The sequence below is a fragment of the Myotis nattereri genome (assembly GCF_964212035.1).
Source record: "Myotis nattereri genome assembly, chromosome: 8".
Lineage (NCBI taxonomy): Eukaryota > Metazoa > Chordata > Mammalia > Chiroptera > Vespertilionidae > Myotis > Myotis nattereri.
The window spans coordinates 62,034,807-62,052,854 of record NC_138083.1 but is presented as its reverse complement, the minus strand read 5'-3'; the positions used below and the strand labels follow the sequence as shown (position 1 = coordinate 62,052,854).

The 18,048-nt window shown below is 46.3% G+C and overlaps 1 protein-coding gene across 1 annotated transcript in view; it reads right to left on the bottom strand.

Moving 5' to 3' along the window:
- The window catches only part of MTCL1 (microtubule crosslinking factor 1), a 125,928-nt gene extending 108,159 nt beyond the window's left edge, over positions 1 to 17,769 (bottom strand). The window contains 3 exon segments of the mRNA XM_081097863.1: positions 6,389 to 6,547; positions 7,870 to 8,094; positions 16,696 to 17,769. Of these exon segments, the coding sequence (XP_080953989.1) occupies positions 6,389 to 6,547; positions 7,870 to 8,094; positions 16,696 to 17,754 (1,443 nt within the window). The 5' untranslated portion in view covers positions 17,755 to 17,769.
- Between the last annotated feature and the right edge of the window lie 279 nt (positions 17,770 to 18,048).

Below are 18,048 nucleotides of genomic sequence, written 5' to 3'. Positions count from 1 at the left end.
ACTCAACCAACTGAGTCACTCTGGCTGGGCAGAACAGGCAAATTTTTTAAAATTCCATAAATGAAAGGTAAACTCATTGAAATGAAAACTTATTGGATGAATAAAACAGCAACTTTTTTGTAAAAAATGAAAATTAGTAACTTGGACAAGAAATGAAGAAATTGTCCAGAATATAGCACAGAGAGATAAAACGATTTTTATAGAGGTTAAGTAAGATGGAGGATGGACTAAGAATGGCCAACATAAGAAGATCCCACATATGACTAATAGGCATTCTAGAAGACATGCAGAAAGTAGGGTAGAAATGATCTACACTAATAAAAGAGAAAAATGGTAATTGGCATACGACGATATACAACTAAGATTGGCAGTTAACTGCCAACAAGATGGTGGTTAATTTGCAAATGTAGGCACAATGCAGGGAGGCGAAAGGGAAAGCAGGAAGAAGCCCCCTGCCACTGACAGTGATCTGAAACCCAGGGGGGAGCTAAGAGCTGGGGGGCAGGGCAAAGGCGGCCCTGGGGCTGCCTTTGCCCTGCTCCCCAGCCATGATCGGAGAATCAGGCGCCTTTGCCGCCCTGGCCAGTGATAGCAGGAAGTAGGGGTGGAGCCAGCGATGGGAGCTGGGTATGGTCGAAGCTGGCAGTCCCAGGAGCTAGGGGTCCCTTGCCTGGGCCTAAAGCGGAGCCCACGATCGCGGGGCCGCTGCAGCTGCGGGTCCCCGCTGCCCGAGCCAGACGCCTCAGCCAGAGGCGTTAGGCCTGGGCAGGGGCGGAGCCTGCAACCGTGGGGAGCTGGGGGTCCCCTGCCCAGGCCTGACACCTCTGCCGGAGGCCTCAGGCCTGGTCAAGAGGCCGATCCAGTGATTGGTGATCAGAGGGTGATGAGGGTCAACTCCTCTGGCCGAGGCATCAGGCCTGGGCGGGGGGCTGAGCAGGGGATTGAGGGGATATGATGGTCCCCTTGCCCAGGCCTGAAGCCTGGGTCAGAGGCGTCAGGCTTGGGCGGGGGGTGGAGCAAGTGATCAGAGGGAGATGGGGGTCCCCTGCCCAGGCATGATTCCTGGGCCAGAGGCCTCAGGCCTGGGCGGGGGCCAGAGCCAGTGATCGGGGGGAGATGGAGGTCCCCTGTCCAAGCCTGACACCTCTGGCGGAGGCATCAGGCCTGGGCAAGGGGCCGATCAGGTGATCAGAGGGTGATGGGGGTCTACGCCTCTGGCTGAGGCATCAGGCCTTGGCTGGGGGCAGAACCAGTGATGGGGGGAAATGAGGGTCCCCAGCCCAGGCCTGACACCTCTGTCAGAGGCGTCAGGCCTGGGCAAGGGGCCGATCCTGCGATTGGAGGGTGATGGGGGTCAATGCCTGAGGGCTCCCAGTATGTGAGAGGGGGCAGGCTGGGCTGAGGGACACTCCCCCCCCACACACACACACACACCCAGTGCACGAATTTCGTGCACCGGGCCTCTAGTACCATTATAATTAGCTAGTTATTAATAAGCATGGTCATCTGGGCAGCTTCACCAGGAAGCTGCAAGCTCCAGTCTCCCCAGGGAACCACCGGTCCACTCCCTGCAGATCACTGGGGAAAAGGATCAAGCAAAAGAGAACTTGAGCTCATGTGCAGTGAAGCTGGGGTGACGTAAGGAAGGTGCTTGCCTGTCAGTCTAACCTGGGAACAAGGATCATTGGCTAGAGGGGCAGAGCCACTGGAAGTGTGTGAAATCCTCAAGGCTTCGTTGGTTAAGCTCCTAGTTACAACCCCTCTCCTTCTCTTGTTCCTCTTGTTTTGCTCCTGCTTCCTTGCATTTGTTTACTCCATGACCGGCACTGGCCTGCCTCTGTGACCCCAGAAGCTGCGCAATGGACTTGCCCTGGGAACACAAGCCACCCTGGCCAGATACTGGACTGGACTGTGCTTTAATATGGAGCAAAGACTCTGGGCTGTGGCTTTGATCTCAGCCCATGGTGCGATGAAGGGAGATAAGACCTTGGAGGGAGACTCCCTTAATGTTACCTCATCAATAAAGTTTTCCATGATACCTCAATCCTCCCATGGAGGCCTCAGGAAATTCTTGTTCCTGAGCACCCCAAGAAGCCCACTTCCACCAGGTGAGGACACAGAGGATACCCCACTGATAACAGATAGAACAGAGAAAGTAAAAAGTTTTAATTTATGTTACAATAAACCATTAAATAAGCCTTGGTTGGTGTGGCTCCATTGATTGGAGTATGTCCCATGCACCGAAAGGCAGCAGCTCAATTCCTGGTCAGGGCACATACCCAGGTTGCAGGTTTGATTCCCTGGTTGGGGCACATGCGTGAGGCAACCGATAGATGTTTCTCTCTCACATGGATGTTTCTCTCTTTCTCTTTCTCTTTCTCTTCTCTCTCTCTCTCTCTCTCTCTCTCTCTCTCTCTCTCAAATCAATTTTAAAAAATTAACCATTATAAAGTGTAAAATTCAGTGGCATTTAGTACACTCACAATGTTGTGCAACCATCACTTCTATCTAGTTCAAACATTTTCATTATTCAAAAGGAAACCCCACACCCATTAAGCAAACAGTCCCCTTTCTCCCCTCTCCTCAGGCCCTGGAAACAACTAACCTTTTTTCTGACTCTATGGATTTACCTAGTCTGGATATTTCCTATAAATGAAATCATCCATGTCTGACTCCTTTTACTTAGCCTATTTTTGAGGTTCATCCATATTACAGCATGTATCAGTGAGAAAGAAAATTTCTAAGACTGCAAAAGCCAGGAGCAGTTGAACCTTAAGCACCTGGCAGGCAATTGAGGTTGGGAAGCAAGAGAAGTAAGAACAGTAACAATCACTTAAGCCCGGGTGCCTAAAAGGACAGTGGCACCACGAACCAACCCAACGGGGCAAGATAGAGAAGGGGCAGATGGAGGCGAGGGTGCCAAGTCTGTTTCTGACTCGCTGAGTTTGAAGTGCTAGGAGAAATCCGTCTTGGACAAGTGCATAGGCAGCTGAAAATAGTCTGCAGCTTGAGAGAGAACACACAGCAGAGGCTACAGAGCCGAAGAGGTACAAACATGCACTGTTTCACTGTCCGAGGCCAAGAGGGACATGCACTTCTGTCACAGAGAGACACACACACACTGTCCTTGCCTTTCCCAAAAGGTGATGCGTCCATTTACCAAACTTCAGAGGTGAACAGTAATGAGGAAGGCTCAGGAGAGAGAAATATTATCCTCAGCCTAGAGCAAAACTCAGGGCGTATTTTGTTCTGGCTTTCATAAAAAGAGCCCATTCATGGAGACCACTGTGGCATTTGCCAATAAATACCTCCTCCACCGCTTCTGAACCTTATCATGGGCTCCATCATTCTCTGCTTCCAGCATAGAATACCAGCGTCTAACCCTCCCTCAGACTCCTATCAGTTTTATGATTTATTTAGAACCGTGGTTTTCAAATCTTTTCATCTTATGGCACACATAAACTAACTAATTACTGAAATTCTGTGGCACACCAAAATATATATTTTTTGCCAATCTGACCAAAAAATAGGTGTATTTTTGATTAATTTACAACAAAAATAATAATAATAGTAAATACCTACCCTTTCAGCTCCAAAGTGACTTTTAAAAAAAATCAGTTGCCTATACTTTTAATAAGGATTTCTGGTACCAATAATTAATCAATCAGATTCAACCTTATTATGTGACATGACCAATAAGATGCAACTCTTGACCTATATACAGGTTGTGCCCCCCAAATGTATACACACTGTAACAGCTGATAGCTCAATTTTAAAAATGAAATGTATTTTAATAAACACTGTCTTTATAATAATTCAAAGTGTGTGTTTACACTTTTTTGAGACACCCTATATTAATGGTTCAAGACAGGATATTCACACTAGATAGCTATTGTGTTGGCTGTTGTCACTCTTTTATTTGACAATCTAAGAGAAATGAGGTCAGTGCCCTGAACTAAATAGTCAGGTATTGCATGTTTTAGAAATTCTTGCAGCGCACCTGTTGAAAGTCACTGGTTTAGAAGTTTGGTGTAAATACACAGCCCCCTCGGCCTGACTGTAACTCTGGAGGTGAAATACTTATTGTGTCCCCATTGAGCAACCCCTCTCCAAATAGCTTTCACCCACAAAGGAGAGGGAGCTGACCCCTCCACCCTACCCCTTCCTCATATCCAGCCTGAGCCTACATCACAGCTCTGAGGATCCTTGCCTCACACTTGCGTAGCTCTGAATGGCAAGAGTAATCATTTCTTTCCCCAAAGAGCTTTTATCCATAACCAGAAGCCAAATATCACACAAGCCATTAAATATGTGCAAAAGAATTTTTGCTTGTCTGAAATATATATATTTACTTATGTGTATATAATTTATATATTGACACACAAATATACACACATCAAATTTATAAAATAAACTTCTAAGTTGTTTTCTATACCCACATGGTCAGTATCAAACCAGAAGTTTTGAGGGAAAAACCCATTATGGCATACCTTCTAGTAAACTTAGACCAAAGGAAAGAGAGGAAAGTAAACTACTAGGAACAGTAAGTCAGAGATAAGAGATTCACAATCAGAGGAAATTCCTCCAGTCCTGGGTTAAGTGTGCATGTAAGGTAAGAAGCACGGGTTACCCAGAATGAAAGAACATTGTCAGCATCTACCTCTTCCTCTGGGAAGCTCACTGAGTCCCCCAGGCAAGCTGTAGTCACTACAGCTCCACATTCTCACCCTCCTTCACCTGCTCACCCAGCGAGTCTCCACGATGCCTGTATGCCAGGCACTGTTCTAGGCACAGAGACCCCAGAGTAAACCAAAAAACAAGCCCCCCAAGCCTACTGAGCTTGAGTTCTAGAGGGGCATTAGAGAAGGGGAGACAAAGAAATAAAACACATAGCATTTTCAGATAAGTGGTGACAATCCTATATAATAAAAGGCTAATATGCAAATTGTCCCCTCGGGAGTTTGACCGAGAGTCTGACCACTCGCTATGATGTGCACTGACCATCAGGGGGCAGCACAGAACGAAGGAAAGCCCTGGACAGCAGCCGGGGGAAGGAAGGCCCCGATTAGCCCTGATCACCAGCCAGGCCTAGGGACTCTACCTGTGCACGAATTCCATGCACCAGGCCTCTAGTATACATATAATTTACCCAAATCCATAATATATCAGATGGGAAGGCAGACGGGGATGGCCAGGGTGGAGACAGGAACAACTTAATGTGTAAGTGTTGAGGGGAGGCTGGATGAGGTGAGATGTAAGCAGAGACCTGCAGATGAGGAATTGAGCCACAAGTGGCTGGATCTCTGGAAAGAGACCATATCTGGGGAGGGCAAACTCGAGGCTGGCATGGCTGTGAGTAAAGGGAGTGGGGGAGGAATCAGAGGTCACAGCACTGGCTCCTTTGCCGTAATTTGTGTTATCTGTGTGCCATGTTGAACTGTAAACACTTTGAGAGCAGGGCCCATGCTGCCATACTCTCATCTGCATGCCCAATGCCTAGTACAGGGCCTGAATTAAGTTGGGTAGATGGACAGGGAATGGCTGGTGAATCAGGAAGCTTAGCCAAAGGAAAACTAAACTGCTACGTAAGGCTGTTAGCAGGTAATATGCTGGCTTTAACAATCATCTTTTTTAAAAACCATTATCTTAAAGCCTTCACCAAGTTTTTAATTTCATCAATATGCAGAATAATTTCCAAGAAAATACTCAGCTTATAATAGCAGTCAACAACAGAACAGGATTTACATTACTTTATGCAAATGAGTATACATTTATATTCATACACTCCTATATTTATATAAATTCATATATATTCCTTTTCTAGACCACTTTACTAGGACATAGTCACTCCACAACATTTTTTAAAAATCTACATTTAAATCATATTGGCTGAATAACAGATATAGGTCACATATTCAGATTACCTGTTTACACAGGCAACCATAACATATTTTCCAGCTTGTGGGAAGAGAAGACTTTTGAGAAAAAAGCTACCACTTAATGTTGTATTCCAGTAATAGTGCTCAACATTTCAACACATAAAAACAATTAATGGCCAGCTTATCTGAATGGAAAGTATTAAAAATAGCTTCAGACCAGGATTCAACAGGCTTTTCTATAAAGGACCAGAGAGCAAACACCAGGTTTGTGCAAGCAACATACAGTCTTTGTCACATAGTCTTCCTTGCTTATTAGTTTATTTTGTATGGTGGTGGCTGTTTTCCAATGCTATAAAAAAATGTGAAAACCATTCTTACTTCCCAGGCCATGCATACAGACCACAGGGTGCCCGCCACTACTTTAAACCACAATGATAATGGGACACTTGGAGTCCCAACTTCCTCATAATTAAACCCAAAGGAGAAATCCCCGTACATTTCCGGATTACCTCTTTCAGTCTCTCCAGCTCATTTTGGAGGGCCTGTTTGGATATTTCCACTTCAATCATCTGCTGTCGGAGGGCTTCATTTTCATCTTCAGCTTTCGCACGCTTCTCCTCCACAGTTTCAAGTTCATGGTGCAATCGGACAGACACGTCTTTGGCTACCTGCAGAGATAGTCACCCGGGTATGAAGCTTTCTGTGCACCACGGCTGCATTCAAACAACTTTTGAGGCAGAATCATTAAGTGGTATGGCATTACACCGAAGAGCGAAGACCTTAGCAATATTAAAAGCCGATTTTTACAGGAGGGTACTAGTTTAAAATGTGATGTCCACATTATGAGGAAGAATACAACTTTTATCTGGATTGAAGTGCCACTCTGGATAGCCCTCTTTCCTTATAGGATATTACCAAGAATGTTAATTGTGCTCAAGTGAAGATGCTTTAAATGATAAATTGGAAATAATAACAATACACAACCAATTTTTCTGTTCCCTAAGGTAATATTAAACCTATTTGGTAAAAAAGATAATTCTGTAGTAGATGTTTAATGTAGTCAAGTTTTAAGTTATCTCCTGTGGTAAAATATTTGAATGTTAAAAGCAGTTAAACATTTTTACTTTCTAAAAGGAAATGAGAAAGAGATTTTGCAAAAGAAATATATATCACCCTTATACCACACTAAATGACATTTTGTAAGTGTTTTATAAATTTTATAGAAGTACAAAGATCTTTTTTGTTATCATAATGAAAGGCTAAATGAGGTTTCATAAGTACTCCCATAATAAGGAAGACATTATGCATAGTTCATCTCTTGATGAATGATTTGATAATTGGGCATGAGAGAAGCCGTGGTTTAAAGTCTGGGATTTCTTCACCTCATTCCCATTTCTGTCACTGGTTCTCAAAGACACTTTCAACAATTAGTTATGATCTTATTTCTCCTCAGTTAAATCATCACTACACTATTCAAGACTCACTCGGGTTATGGTAATTTCAGGTTTTCTACATCCTAGAAACTTACCTAACAATAAAAATGTTAAGCAATTATGGTCAACTCTTAAGAATGGTCTTTGACTGTAACTGAATTGATAATCAAGAGATTTTTTTAAAACATTTCAGATCTTTAGAAGGAGTTTCCGTATCATTTCTATACAATTGCCACACCAATTACCAGGCATTAATTCTTTCTTATTATAGATCTATTCCTATGATTTCTTTTCTCTTTTTTTTTTATTATGTTTGAAGATCCCATTTCATATGACAGATTTAAATCTTGGACCACCAAAGCCATATAACTACACACTTACGAATCTTCGTTCATAAAGTGAACAAAAATGTTCACGCTTAAGTCTGCTGAGAGAAACACAACCAGAACATTAAGACCACCTGTAAGTGGGGTCCGAGGGCTGCATTTTCAGATCTGCGACCCCGTCTACCCCAGCTCCTCCCGGGAGCTCACGTCCCATCAGCCCCGCTCACTCACCTTTAAGTCCTGTTCCAGACTTCGGATGAGCTCGCCGTCCACCTGACCGGTCTCGGCCACCTTCAGGCTTTTCTGCTCGGCTTTCCTGAGGCGGTACTGCAGGATCCGGCAGTTTTTATTAGCACGGTCCAGTTCTCGCCGCAGCTCCTGCAGCTGGTAAACATCTTCCTCTAAATAACTGTCCCTCATCTCTTCCATTTCAGCCCGGAGTTCATCCAACTCATCCTACACAAGCCAGACGGAGTAGGTTTATAAGCCGAGTGCCTCAGAAAAAGGATCATGCCTCCCCCCAGCTCCCCGCCATGATACTAAACTTTAACTACCTGCACACTTACCCACGGGGCCTATGTGATATGGCACAGGGACCTCTGGACATTCTCACATGAGTGAATATCACCAGATGTCTGTTCAAATATTATGGATCCAGAAACTAAAACCCAGCTGAATTGTTCATTGTGGCCTCTTAATATTTATTCCATTCCCAATATTCCCTTACGTAATCACAATAATAAATGAAATAACTCTGCAGATAAACTTTAGATTCAAACCGAACATTGACTCCCATCACTAAGGCACAATCCAGGTTTCAAAGATGAGTCAGACAGACCCTGCCTTCAAAGCACATAAACTCCAGCGGAATCATAACTGTGACCTGCCCTGGAATTGTAACATACCTGCCACGGTCCCTAAAAGTCTGTCCCACAAAACGAATCTCAGCACTAACTAGGGGTCTCTCAATACAAATCTCAGCACTAACTAGGGGTCCGGAAATTCTAAAGATGAAACCTTTACATTGTTTCAAATACACACTGGGTTTGTTTTGCCCCATTCACCTACCCTTTATGTATCATCTCCGTTTCACTTTGCTTCAATATGGAGACCCTCTGAATACAGGAAAAACCCAGACAGCATCCCTGCCTCCCCTCCATCCCTCCAATCCCACAGCCAATCCGGTGCTGTCAGCTCAATATCAAGAATACCTCAGGCGCTCTCTTCCCAGACCACACCCTCCACCCTTCTCAAGGGGCTACTGCACAAACAGTTTAAATTCATCACTTGGGACCCCCTGCTTCCCCTCACCCTCTCCTTCTCCACAGCCCATTCTCAACCCAGACAGCTATCCTTTCAATATGGAACTCGGACCTCCTCCCACACTCAAACCCTCCAGGGGCCTCCCATCACACCCAGAAATTCCTCAAAGGCCTCCCCAGGGCCTCTGAGCTCCCGGCTTCTCTTGTCCCAAAAGGTAGAGAACTGCTCCAGGCCTTTCACCTGTTACGGCCTCTCCTTAAAACGCTCCTCCCAGCACTTTGTGAGGCTCCGGTCTCATTATTTGGAGGACGCCCATTGCATTCTCTGACCACCTTCCCTCCCCAACCCACTGTCTCTCGTCCCTGGTTTGCTCTATATTCTTCCACCTCTTTTATCATCTGTCGCCCACACTAAAAGGTAAGTCCCATGAGGGCAGACACTTTGAGTGTCTTGTTCTTCTTAGCATTCACGGCCCCCAGAGGAGTGCGAGCCATACCGCAGGTCCTCAATAAATGTGTGTGGAATGACTACACAGCACTGGTCAGCACGTAGAAAGACCAAATCATAACGATGACCAATATCAGACATAACTGCAGCTTTGTTTGTTCCAGTCATGTAGCCTAATTATAAAAATAATTTTCTCAATCCCCTAGACAGAGCTGCAATATGTGAGACATAAATTCTACTGAAGTATTACTAAAGATTTTAACAAGGAACTATTTAGAAGGAGGGAGATTAAGGAAAGCATGCTAAGATTTTTCTTGATTTGTTTGATAATTGATAGTTAAAATACCTCCAAAATAAGATACACGCAGTCATTCCCATTTGTTTTGTTCAATTAATATCAAGACTCAAATAAAAGAAGAAAAAAACTTTAAAAAAAAAAAAAAGCCCTAACCAGTTTGGCTCAGTGGATAGAGCGTCAGCCTGCAGACTCAAGGGTCCCAGGTTTGATTCCGGTCCAGGGCATGTACCTTGGTTGCGGGCACATCCCCAGTGGGGAGTGTACAGGAGGCAGCTGATCGGTGTTTCTCTCTCATCGATGTTTCTAACTCTCTATCCCTCTACCTTCCTCTCTGTAAAAAATCAATAAAATATATTAAAAAAAAAAAAGCACAAGTTTCCCAATCTCAAAGCTTCAGGTAGATAAGAAATTGAACAGAAAGAAGCCTCCTGAAGGGTATTTTATCTTGCGTAAGATTAAATACAAAAGTGTAACAAATAAACACATTAGGAATCTTTATGGAAGAACAGATTGGCATAAACAGGGTGAAGACAGTTCTTCAGCCATCCTCAACTGTATGCGGTAGTCTATGGGGAAGCCCAGAGGTGCCATTGCTTTCCCTCAACTCCAGCGTGTAGATTCTCTCCACCCTGTCCACACTACCTAATCAAGAGAATGGCCTACATTGAACAAAATGAACAGAATGGACTGGCTGAGCTCTTCAGAGGACTGGAGAACTCAGCTATTTCATGAAGGTCCTTGCCAACCTTCAGCAAAGAGGTTGTGGCTGATGCCCGCTCCCCCCACTGAGGCTTGGAGGACGCAGTGCAGGAGCTGTGCCCTGACTCGGCCCATGCTGGAGGAGACCGACCACAGACGGAAAGCTGTAAGTGGGCCCTGTGGATGTCATCCTTTTGATAAAGAGAGTATCTTCAAAATCAAGGTCAAGTTTCACCCAGGTTCCATCCATGAATATGATGAGTCAGACTATGAAAGAGTCTAGTCTTTACCCTTGTGTCTGAGGACACTTAAAAGGTATTTGTGTCACTGGGTAGAACTAATAAAAAATAGTTCAATACAAAAAATAATCACCATATGTACACACACGCACACACACAAATAGACAGTGTCTGTGGCCATGCTGTTCACAGAAGGAATTGTTTATGACTGCTTTTCCATCTGGAAAGCTTGTCCCTAAAAGCCAAAGTCACTAATGCTTGTAATTACTTGGTATTCAAACCAAAGTTTTTAAAATGTGATACAGTCATAAGAAGATATGATACAACTTCCAGGCATAAAAATGTTCTTGAATTTTCAGACTTTGTAATGGGAGAGCCCTTGTCGGCCTAATGTTAAATGCTGATGTGTTATATACCAGTAGATGCGTAAATAACCAATGCAGGCTAAAAAACTACTTAAGGGCTAGAAGAACCCACACCTCCAAGCCATGGAGTAGGCCAGATATAAACAGCTGATATTTTTGACATAAATAATTACCAACATTAATTGCACCGAGGCTAAATTAGGAAGAGACCATAATTTCATGTATTTGAATCATTACTTTTACAACTCATATTTTACCTAAATTTGTAGAAGACATTCTTTATTAAGCACTTTACCTTCATTAGTAACCCTATAATAACCCTCCCAGGAACATATTAATCTCACTGTGTAGACAAGAAAAGCAAACCCACACTGGTTGACATGTCTGAAGTCCCAGCTAATAAATGGAAGTTAGACTGCTAACCCAGACTGTCTGATTCCAAGCACACGATCTTTCCAATAAATACTATACATTATTTGCAAAAACCAGACCGAATGAAATAATAATAGGCTTCAAATTGTACTTTTAAAAGCCCACTGTCAGTGTAAAATAACAAAAGCAGGCTAACATTTAGAGCTTGACAATTGTCAGTATGCAAGTATATCCATTATCACAACTGGTCCTAAGAAAAACATTGTAATGTGCAACAAAGATATTAAGACACCCCCCTTTTTAAAATGAGGAAGTTGCTATTCTAAAAGTTTAAATGGCTTCCCAATACTAGTCTGTTTCAGAGATGGGATGAAGCCAGTGTTTAAACTCTTTTCCTGGAGCCTTGAAAAAAAGCAATTTTCAGGTTCAGTGAAAAGAAGTTACCCCAAAAAGCAAATTATAAACCCTGTTAGCTGGCAGCAGACATTTGGAAAGCAAAAACTGTGATTATTCAGATTAGGGTCATGGTGGATAGTGATTTTCAAACTAACTACATTAATTTTCTGACGGCATGCTCTAATTTGTATTAAAGAACCATAAGATGTCTGTCATTTAAATGTTTAAGAAAGCCAAATCAAGCAGAACATATAATGTTTCTGGCAGATGTACTTTAGACATAGTAAGTAAAAGTGAAAAATTACTGTTTTGTTTATACACAGAAGTTAATAAGAAAAATATTGCTCTTAATCAACAGTTTTGTATTAAATTAGCATCAGATCTATCGGATACTTAAATGTTAGATCATTATCTCATTGAAAAGCTCATCTAGTTTTTTAATTAATTTTTTCAAATTTTGTATCTAAAATGAAATCATGAAGTGGTGTGAATCTCTTCAACTATCCCCCTTTGCCTACAGATAACAAATTGAGCCTATTTTATATACATATAAATTAGAGTAATAACCAGATACCATTGGAGCACTAAAGTAAAATTAATGTAGTTAGTTTGAAAATCACTATCCACCAAGATTAAAATGAAATGTTTCAATGAAAACCTCTAGGAGAACAGTTTTAGCCATAAATATAAAGTAAAACCCAAATCCATGGTTTCTTAGTATAACTGATGCAAATTCTTGATCATATAGATAATTTTATCCAAGTCACAATCTCCTTTAAACAACCCCAAATCAATAACTACTATTGATTTAATAACCACTCCTTAAATAGGCCCAATTTGGACAGTAGGAGGAGTCATCTGGCTACTGCTGCAATAATTCCATCTTCGGGGAGTTGTAGACAGAAACTATTGTCTGTTGTAATACACAAATAACCCGCCTCATTTCCCTCTGGACAATGGAAATGTTCTCTGCAGAGTCCCAGCTGTAGCTAAGAAGGCTCAGGGGCTGCTACCATTGTTTACCAAGTGGTAGTTCACCCAGCAGCTGATGGGCTGTTGGCCCTGGTCTACATTATCTTGCCACCCAAGATTACTACAGCAGCTCTTTCACAGAGTGAATAAAGAATGGATGTGGAAAGTGGGATGTCAGGAAAGAATAGAAATGCTGTCCACTTTACCCTGCCAAAGGAAAGGGAGGAGGAGCAGGGTCCAGAAGAGGGACGGAGGAGCTGAAGCACTTCAGAACTGCTGGGCCCTGCCTTACAGTGTCCCCGCCTCTGGGCCACACTGAGCACTTAGAACCCAGGCAGCCAAATTTAACAAAACCATATCAGAGCCTGAAACTCAGGAGACAACCTCAAGTGAGAAACAGAATGGTAAGATTGGATCAGTGCACCGTAAAAAAAACAAAAAGACCTTCCCAGTGATCTCCCTTGGGAAATTTTTCCTCTCAAAGAATTCAATGTTATTTGTCCTTGTAGCTAGCTAGCACTGGCTTCTTTTGTTTTAACCAAAAAAAATTCTTATGAAATGACAGAGCAAAAAGAGGCAGCCCTTCCCCACACCAATCCTTGCTCATCCCACAGGACATTGCAATTGGGAGTACACTCTTCGGGAGCAAGAGTGAGGGTGTTATGAGTGCACCACCCGTAATGTGAAAGACATGTTCAAAATAGGCCAATAAACTCAGTGATTAAATCCTCCTGAATAGCTTGTGGAAACAGAGAACATAATTAATACGTTCACAAAGAGCAGTAAGGTTGCCTGATTACCTCACAGCACTCAAGCAGAAACACAGTGGTGGCAGACAGGTGGGCAGGGGAAACACACCAGCAACATTTTGTAGAAGTCCTCACTATGAAACATGCTTGGGTTTGGTTTGAGAAAGAAGCAGAGGCCTTTGGGAACCTGAACTTAATTTCTGAACACTTCCAAATACATCCAAGTTCACCAGAGCTAAAGGGACAACAGAATGCTTTTCTGACTGCGTTCATGAAAAATGGATTGAGTGATTTTTGCATTTTTTCTTTGAGTCACCTTGCTGCCCTTTGATGAAGGTAGTAAAGGAACAGAAAGCAGGGTCAAGGACAGCCCCGAACAGCACAACAGAATGCATGCACTTCTCTGTTGGCATTTGCTATTTAAAAAAATAAAAAAAATAAAAAAAAAATACAGCAGTCTGGCTCAAAAACAAGAGAATTCCACTTGAATTTCCTGATCAATAAGACATTCTCCTATGACTTCGCAGGCCTTGTTTTTCTGCTTTGTTACCCCATCGTCATTCTACCTCAGAAAGTGTGGCAGTCTTGTACAGTAATGGTGACAAAACTGACTCAGAAAAGAATGTAATACTTAATACTGTCACATTCCTCCAGAATATAGTGAAGTACAATTTCTGGGCTGGGTCTCTTCTTGTTAGATAACATTTGAACAGAGAGATGCTCTATCCAATCGCCAGAGTTCTGGGCAGCAGTCCCTGGGAAAGCAGTAGGTCAAGGATGCACTGTTACCTACCATCTTCAAGAGTGCCGCTGAGCAACAAGAACAACAAAAAGAGAAGCTCCAACTTATAATGTGCATGCTCTAAATACCACGTGCAAAGGCATGCCACTGCCTCTGCTCCATGAGGTCATGGATGCTCCCCTCCCAGATTTGCATTAAGTGGGCGGGTTCGCTGACCTTTGGAAGTCTACCAGAATTGCTGTGTCTTCCTCAAATTGAACTATTGTAATTTAATCTCGGGAATGACCAAACATGTAACTCACACATATATTTGTGAGTGTTCTTCTGGTCTCCTCTCCTCCTTCAAACCACCTCTGCCCACTTCTCTCTCCTGCTGTTCGAGAAAGGCTGGGAGATGGACTCAGGCATAGTGAACAGTTGGCCGTGACCTTTGCTCCACAGGAAATGGCAACTGAACATTTCCCACAAATTAACCATTGCCAGTGGGACTTATATGACCACTTATACACAGGCTAGGGAAGAGATGTTCATTATGGCCCTTTCACCTAAAAAGAAAATAGGGCCCCTAGGAAAAGCTAAACCCTGGGAGCACTTGGAGCGAATACAACAGCTCCAAAGCAAGCAGCGAACTCTGAGCAAAGCAGCCTTGCTGGAAGGAGGATGCAGCCTGGTGCAGGGAACAGAGCAAAGGCTCTGGAGGTGGCACCACTTACCAGCTGTATGACCTTGGGGAAGTCATTTAAGTTGTCTGGGTCTCAGCATCCTTGCCTGTGAAATTGGGATTATAATATACCAACAACCATACCCTATGTTGTTGTGAAGATTCACTAAAATATCAAATATTCTAGACGAGACTCCAGGGTCAGACATATATCCAATTCACTGAGAAACCAACAATGTGAAAAAATAAAACAAATAGCCAGTTACTAGGAATGAACCCTGAAATGATGTCAGACTGCCTACCTTAAAATCAAAGATATAATGAGTAATATCTTTAAAATTTTTTCTTGTTTAGCAGTCATAATTGGCATAAACATCATTTAACCAGAAACACAGAGGGTCAGGGATTATGCCCAGAGTTGGGGCTCAAAACTGAACAAGATTATCTTTCTCGCCCTCAGGAAGACTGCATTTGTTGACGATTTACCAAAGTGCTGCTTTCAGAGAGTCACGAAATATAGTGGCCCTTTCTCTTCAACACCTCTGAATTTCACCCTGTTGTCTGTTACATAAGAGTAGGTGACAAAAGCAAATGTACTATTTGAAACATCTCACTCCAAGCCCTCATCTACTCTTTTCCCAGGTCTCTCCTCCGCCTCATTGTTACTTCTTTGCACATGATAAAATAACTACTGGGTTCAATTGGTCAAGAGCAGCTCCTGATAAAAGGCTTCGCTTTAGAACACTAGGCAGTTAACTGATTCCAGTTTGCACTGCACACTTCACCACCATTCCTCTTAAAAGCCCACACCTTTGGTCCCACTGACCAGAAACTGGGCCTCAAACAGGTAGGTTCAGCATTTGCTGAGAAAACAGTGCCAATCATATAGCCCACTGATAAAGGAGGCCCACCCAAGTGGATTGAGAGGAGATATACACCATCTTTTGACAGAAGCATGGATTTGTTTGCATCACTGGAGCTCTTTACTAACCTGAGGATTACAATAAATTAAAACCATTGCCCTCAATATAATCACCTTTATATTCTCTCAAGGCACCTCACACCTCAATTGTCTTCACCCCCACCCACCACCCAACATTGTCTAAGCCCGCTGTTCTGCATGCAGCACCAGTCAGCTCTCCTCCTCCGAGAAAACATGGATTCAGGTTCAGTGCCCAAAGGCTAACAAGACCAACAGGCCATGGCTCGCAGGCCTTGCCGGAAAATACCGGCAGAGGTTGCAATTCCCTCGAAAGTGCTGGCCTGTGGAGGGAATCAAGTGGCCCCTCCTGACACGGAAAACCCGGCTCACGGACGCTTACTGAGGCCTGGGAAGCAAAACACTGTTGTCCCTCAAACCAGGCCCCACTTAAAGGACCCCTCTGCCCGTGCTGTCTGAACCCGGAGGGAGACACCCAGCGCCTGATTTTCTGTAATAACAAGAGCCTGGCCCGCCGCAGCCTCCGGAGGCAGACACAGCCGCAGGTGCGGGGACCAGAGGTCCTAGATGGGGAAGAACCCGCTCTCACAGGTGATGGGGGTTCGATGTGCATGCAGAATGCGATGAAAACCACTTCTCCCACGGCACACTGACAGGGGAACGGGCATCCGGAGAGGGAAGCAAGGCTTCTAGAAACAAGAAAAGCTACGTGCGTTGAGAACCTGCCTGGACCCACAGGTCTTGTTGCTTCTTCCAGAAGTTGTGGCTTAAGTTCCAAACACCCAGCGTGTTCGGGGACAGGGAAGTGAAAGGCAGAAGGGGAAAGCGCTCATCAGGACCCGGGAGGCTGGGCTCGCGGCCAGCAGACCCTTGGGGGTCCGTCTCGGAACCCCTGCGCAGCGCCCGCTGCTCACCTTGAGATAGTCGTTCTCCGAGCGCAGCTCCTCCATCTCCCGCAGCAGCTCCTCCTCCTCCACCGCCGGGGCCAGTGGGGGCTGCTCGCCCGGGCCGGGCTCCTTGGGGGTCCCGGGCACCCCTCGCTCTGGCGGCGCGCGCCCCCCGGCATCCTCTGCCCCGCTGGGGCCGGGGGACCCCGCGGGGACCCTGCCCGGGCTGCTCCGACCCCCAAGGAAAGCGCTGGCGGCGGGGGGCGCGGCGAGGAATGCGGGGGGCTCGGGGCTGAGTAGCGGCGCCCCCCGAGCTGCGGGACTCGTCGCGGAGACTACTCGCAGAGATTCCCGGTCGCTAGAACCCGTGCCAGACTCAGCGTCGCTGCTGGCGGCGGGGAGCAGGCGCTGCTCGTCGGACAGCGGTTCGGAGGGGCAGTCCGATAGGTCCGAGCTGCTGTCCGTGTGGCTGATGCGCGAGCCGGAGGCGGGGAGGCCGACCGCGGAGGTCACGGCGAGAATCACCGCGGGCACCGGCGGGTTGGGGGGCTGGGGCCCCGCCGCGCGGGCGGGGAGCGCCCCGGAGCCGCGTTTGGTTTTGCGGCTCTTAGCAGCAGCGCACAGCGGCTCGGCCCCGGGCGACGGCGGCGGTTTCCCCGCCCGGGGCAGCGGATCCGCGGGCGCCGCGCGCGCCGCCCTTCTGGGGCCCGGAGTGGCCTTAGCCCCGCCCGCAGCCCTGGCCCCTGGCGGCGGCTTCTCCTTCACGCCGGGGGCACCACCGCTGCGCCGGGAGAGGCGGCCGGGCGCGGCCAGGGTCCCGGGCGAGGGCGGCGTCTTGCCTGCCAGGCTGGGCGAGCGCGGGGCGGCGGGGGCCGGGGATCGGCCAGAGGAGCGGGTGGCCGGGGCCGGGCCAGCCGCCGCGGGCCGGCCGTGCAGGTCCTGGAGGAAGGGTCTGGCGGGCGAGGGAGCGCGGTGCAGCCGCCTCCGCTCAGCCAGCGGGTAGAGGTGGTGGTGGCGGTGGTGCTGGCCGGGCGGCTGCGGCTTCCCGTCCGGAGCGCCTCCCGCGGGGCCATTCAGCGTCTCCATGGCCGGGGCCCGGACCGCGAGCAGCAGCTCGGGCGGCAGATGCTCCAGGTGGCGGCAGCGGCGTGCAGCCTCCCTGCGCGCTGGCTCATCACTGTCCCCCGCCCCGCCCGGTCTGCGCCCCACGCTCCCGCGCCGCCGCCCCCCGCACCCCTGGCCCGAGGATCCCGCGGAACTCGCCACCGCCTCGCTCTCTCCTTGCTGAGGTCACTGCCGCCAGAGCTCTCGGGGTACAGTAGCGTGGTGGCTTCCCGCCGTTCGCATCCCCGGGACGCTGCGCTCCAGGCTCGCGGGTGA